Below are 5,193 nucleotides of genomic sequence, written 5' to 3' on the forward strand. Positions count from 1 at the left end.
CCCACTAAAGCCAAGTTTTCAGTTAACATTGTTGAACTGAAAATCAGCCCAAAGAACAAGCACATTCCACAAAGACAACCCATCACAATCAACTTACAAGTTGCGCTCAAGTTCCTTTACCTTACAATTTGTGAGTGGGTTCTTAATACATTTCTTCACATCCTCACTGCACGTGTGTTCAAAGCAAGCGATCCAATTGTTCAGCCTATTGTATTATCATGTCTACACAAAGCAGGAGATACCTGTAAACAGCTCAGAGGCAGGATGCTTTTCTTCCCTTGCCGTTTGATTTACACCCTCATGGCTGCAATGAAGCACATTGGCTCCAAACCACCTTTCAATATAAGCAACTATGTTTTCCTAAAATGTTCCCATATTGTGACATGTGGACATGAGACCTAATTATGGATCTATCACTTAAATGAGATCCAACAAGCTCATAACCATTAAGATATTGTATAATTAATCATTAACAAATAGCATCATAGGAATAAGGACTGCTTTAGCAAGATGATCAAGCAGCAAGCATGTACAATTATGCCAATAAATTGATTTTAAGGAATAAACAAGAAGATAAACAATATATATATATTTATGTATGCATATCAATCTTCACATTCCTCACATTGTATCATCAGGTCATCTTGTTGCAGTACCTTTCAAAATGACCACCAGAACAGCATTAAGTATCTCCTCAAAATCCAGAAATACAGCTTACACTATCATGGAAACAGATCAAGAAAAAGTATCATAATGCATGCAGCACTCACACTGCAACACGTACGATTTGGAATGAAAGCCCCAGAGGCAGTATTGTAATCGACAAAAGTAATCCGCAGGCCTAATTTTCTCCAACTTATTATAATTCTTCAAAGTATGAACAGTACATTTGCCCTCAATGGTGTCACCACTCTGAATGTAATAGTGATCCGACAAGAATAACTCCATTGCTCCCTGGAACTGTTTCCGCCCTCCTACACATTCCTCCAGCCTGTAGTACCACCTTACCCGACGCTCACCTTGTTACAGTTATCAATCTCAATCTTCTCCACACACACCACATAAGGTGCCGAATTGTTTCTGAGGGTTGCATCAACACGCATTCCCCAGCTTCAGATCCACACAGAAAGAAATAAGGTTCTACGTTCAATGACTCAGCTCAAAATCTATATTCAGAGTATTCATGAAACAATGAATGTAAAGGACAAGTAACGTTGCAGCATAACAGGATGCTCAACTTCAAGAATCTTAACACAAAGTAGTAGAAAACAAAACCAAAAGTGAGAACTTGCATAAATAGTAAAATAACAACGAAGACTCTTTTGGAAGCGCCAACTAGAATCTTAATCTTCTACACCGCTACCGGCTTTTCTGTGTGAGTTTAACGTTCATGGATAAACAGAGCAGGGTAATAATGAACTGACAGCCTTCCTGTTGCTTTCTTTACTTTATTTTAGCAGTAAATATCCCAAGTCCGAAACTTAACATTACTAAACTAGAAAACTACCTATGGTACACAGACATGCATGCAGACAACGAATTTTGAACCGCATCCCAATCAAAACAAAAAATGTCATATAAATTTCCATTCTGTATCTTCAAAATTACCAAACGAACTTTACCACAAACAAAACGGCACCATAAATAGTGCATCTATCTTATGCACATAAGAACTCACGTCCCTTTTACCAGGTCGTGTTTTTGCCATGGATAATCAAACAACCTTAGTTATCACTATCCTCCCAGTGTGGTCGGAAAACCTGTAATAGATCTTTTTCCTTTCTCTATATAATTAATATCCAATACTATTTATTTATTACCATATCAAATATATATTACTATTTATTTATTAAATCAATAAAATAAACATACATTTTTAAAATAAAAGTCACTTGGGCCCTGACAATAATAACAAATGAAAAGGCCTTTTGGTTACAACCACAGCCAGCATCCTATTTCAATAGAGCTTGGGCGTAAGCAATCAGGCCCAATTCTGCTATATTAGTGGGCTCAACACATGTTACTGGGCTACGTGTACTACTCTGGTCCTAATATAATTATATTTTCTTTAGAAATAATTACAACACCATCCTTATTATAATTACACATAAATCTTTTAGAATTTAAAATAATCATATTTAATACCTCCAATGATTATTTGTGTGTGACACATTTATTTTTTATTAGTCTAAATTTAGCGAATTAATTGATTCAACAATGGGAATATTTGGCTGCGGAAACTTCCGAATTGCAGTAGTGTGTTCTGAATCAACTTTGTCGATTCAACGAATCCAATCATAGCATGTCGATATGTGTTGAATTGACGTCAGGAAAAGTGCACCGGAAGTAGAAGATAATTAGTCCAGGTTAAATATATATATATTATTGCTAGTAGGTAAAAAGCAGTCAGGTCCAGGTATTAATTAATAACATTACAATCTCTAAAATATATACTAATAAATAGCAGTTTATTACTAATATGCTTGGAGTACTAAATTTGATACTTCAAAGAAGGGCTGGCGCTGTGGAGATATCCATAGGGAAAGGGTTGCCTAGAACATGGTCCATGTAGTAGTTCGGATGCCCCGCGTCCATCACCACAAACTGCATGTCTTCCGACGGCTTCCAGTGCCGCTTCCTTTGGTTTATGAACCAGTTGTTTATCTGCTTCTGATCCAGACCCGTCGCTTCAGCCAGCGCCAGCTTCTGCGCTTCCTGTTAAGTAGTGTTAACCAAATAAATTACAAGGGAACTGAATTTGAATCAAAAAGATGTTGTGGCGGCCCAAAGAGTACCGATGGATAAGGCCATTTGTAGTGTCTGGTCCACCAGTCGAGTAATTGTTGCCTGGCTTCTTTAGGCAGCTTTCCTTTCTTTCTTTTCTTCATAAATTCCTGCTTGAGGCTGCCCAAATATCCACTGTATTTGCGCAAGAGCTGACCCTTCAGTTCCTGGTCTTCGGCTTGTGGGTCTATGAAGCTGTTGTTCACATCCACCTCTTCTTCAGATGATGCGTTTCTCTCCATTGCTTCCGCACAAGCTGCAAGAGAATGAGCAGAACAACAACACAGGCAATGAGAAATTAACAAGGATCGAATGTAAAAGTTGATGTCATCGGTCATTACCAGCAGTCAGCTGTTTACTTCTGCCTCTCATATCAAAGGCAACAATTGTGAATAGAAACACTATAAATGGCTGCTCTGAACATCATACTTGAGAAATTAATTCATATGTTAGATGTTCATAGCACGAGATTTAATGTTTCCTAACCGCTAACTATGCTTTTTACTGTAGATGTTTTCAGTTTTCTTTAATTCTATTTTAAGTACAAATTTCTTGCCAGCTAATTTCCTCATTACACTCAAAACATAAATCTCAAAGCACAAGATTAATAACAGGAAGATATTCTGATCCTAGAAAAGATTTTAGATTGAGACACACCTAAGGAGGGACACAATCTTGCTGATATACAGGCAGTAAATCAGTCTTCCGAGATTTCCACACCAAGACAAAAATTTCAAGTTACAAAATACTGATCGATCTCTGTACATCAGATAAGTTCGTCTAGAAACCATGCACTTTAAGCCTAATGGAGGCTTCTTTATAGCCTCTAGATATATTAGTCTTCCTCACATGGTTGACCTACTTATGCTTATGCCCCACCTGGAAGCTGGCATCAAATATGCGGAAACCATGTAATTATCAACTACGTACATTCAGGTATCTTAATGCAGTCAATTACCTGAAGGTTGCGAATGCAAAAGTAAACATTGTAATTGTGTGAAGCATGCATGAGTATAGGAAAACCAACTTCCATTTTTAACCGATGATGTGAAATTGCACACAGGAAATACCACAGAAATAATAAACATGTATATAACGATCATGTCTTTCGGCAAGCTTGAATTAAGCTACAACCGTTCAAGATTAGCTACTTGTACGCCATCAAGTGATCAAAACTATGAGCATGATTAGCAAGTAACTTCTTCATTGTAAGAAGCTTGTTGACTTATATGGCTGTAAAGACTAAAATTCAGGGCTTACATAATGTGTACCACTTAAGCAATATTATGAAGTAATAATTAATTAATTAGAAATAATAATGAAACTAAATTCATTCACTACTTGAAACAATCAGCTTCATTTCGACTTGCTTGGATTTTGCACGATTAGGTTACCAAAATGCTATCAAACCCTCGACCACACCTCATAATGTGAAATCATCAAGGTGCTCATCTCGAATCAGCATACCATTGATGGTTGTCGCTCTCTTATCAACTTTGAGGGCGGACTTGGGAAATTTATAATTTTGATTAAGTCCATTCATGACTCAAAAGTTCAGCATGCGTCGACTAAGCAACTATATGATTTACAATGTCGACAATAAACCCTTTCAAACTTCTTGTTGGACTTATCATCATAGGAAGAAAGGCATCATCAAATAAAAAAGAAAAGCAAAAAGAAAGGTAATTATTAAATCAGATTTTTTGACCCATTTTGGACAAGTTTAGCTACTCCGATCCTCCATCTCTAACTACATTGTAGCATCAAACTTCATAAATGGGTGGTCAATTTACTGCCTATAATCATATCACGTCAGTGAAAATGGTAGTGAAAAATAACACAATCAGGGTGACAAAATTAGACATAGTATTGTCAATCAAATCTTGTAGCATAACATTTTCAAGATCAAGAACTGAAAGGGCTTCATTCCTGAAAGAGACTAATGAGAGTGAATAAAAAGAAAAGTAACAATTGGAAAACTGGAGATGAAAACACAAACAAAACTGACATAAAACCTAGCTTGGACTTTCGGAGTAGATAATGTCTTTCCTCCTCCAAATAGCTTCACGGGGTAATACCGAAACAAAGAAACAACAAAAGGGATCCCAAAGAAACAACATAGGAAAACTAAAAATAAGCAGAATATAAATATGGAAAGAAGAGAGAAACTATTAAACAATGGAAGACCTGCATCTAGAAACAACACTCTTTTTTATAGTATACAAATGGCGTTTTCTTGGGAACATGCACATGCAGGCTGTCATTAATATATAAGACGCTAAATCAAGCAATAATCCAGTGGAAACAATAAGATCTGAGCAGAATAAAGGACTTACTGTTCAAGTATAGGATGTTAGAGAAACAGAAGAGAGAGAAGAGGGATTTATCACCAGAATCCGAGGCGAGGGG

The 5,193-nt window shown here is 36.7% G+C and overlaps 1 protein-coding gene across 1 annotated transcript in view; it reads right to left on the reverse strand.

Annotated features, from left to right (window-relative positions):
• The window catches only part of LOC105175299 (homeobox protein SBH1), a 4,277-nt gene continuing 1,441 nt past the window's right edge, over positions 2,358–5,193 (reverse strand). Inside the window, exons 3-4 of the mRNA XM_011097698.2 lie at positions 2,796–3,110; positions 2,358–2,715 (exon numbers count right to left, since the gene is read on the reverse strand). Coding sequence (XP_011096000.1) covers positions 2,506–2,715; positions 2,796–3,110 — 525 coding nt within the window. The 3' untranslated portion in view covers positions 2,358–2,505. The remainder of the gene's footprint in view (positions 2,716–2,795; positions 3,111–5,193) is intronic.

This window comes from Sesamum indicum, linkage group LG12, assembly GCF_000512975.1.
Source record: "Sesamum indicum cultivar Zhongzhi No. 13 linkage group LG12, S_indicum_v1.0, whole genome shotgun sequence".
NCBI lineage: Eukaryota > Viridiplantae > Streptophyta > Magnoliopsida > Lamiales > Pedaliaceae > Sesamum > Sesamum indicum.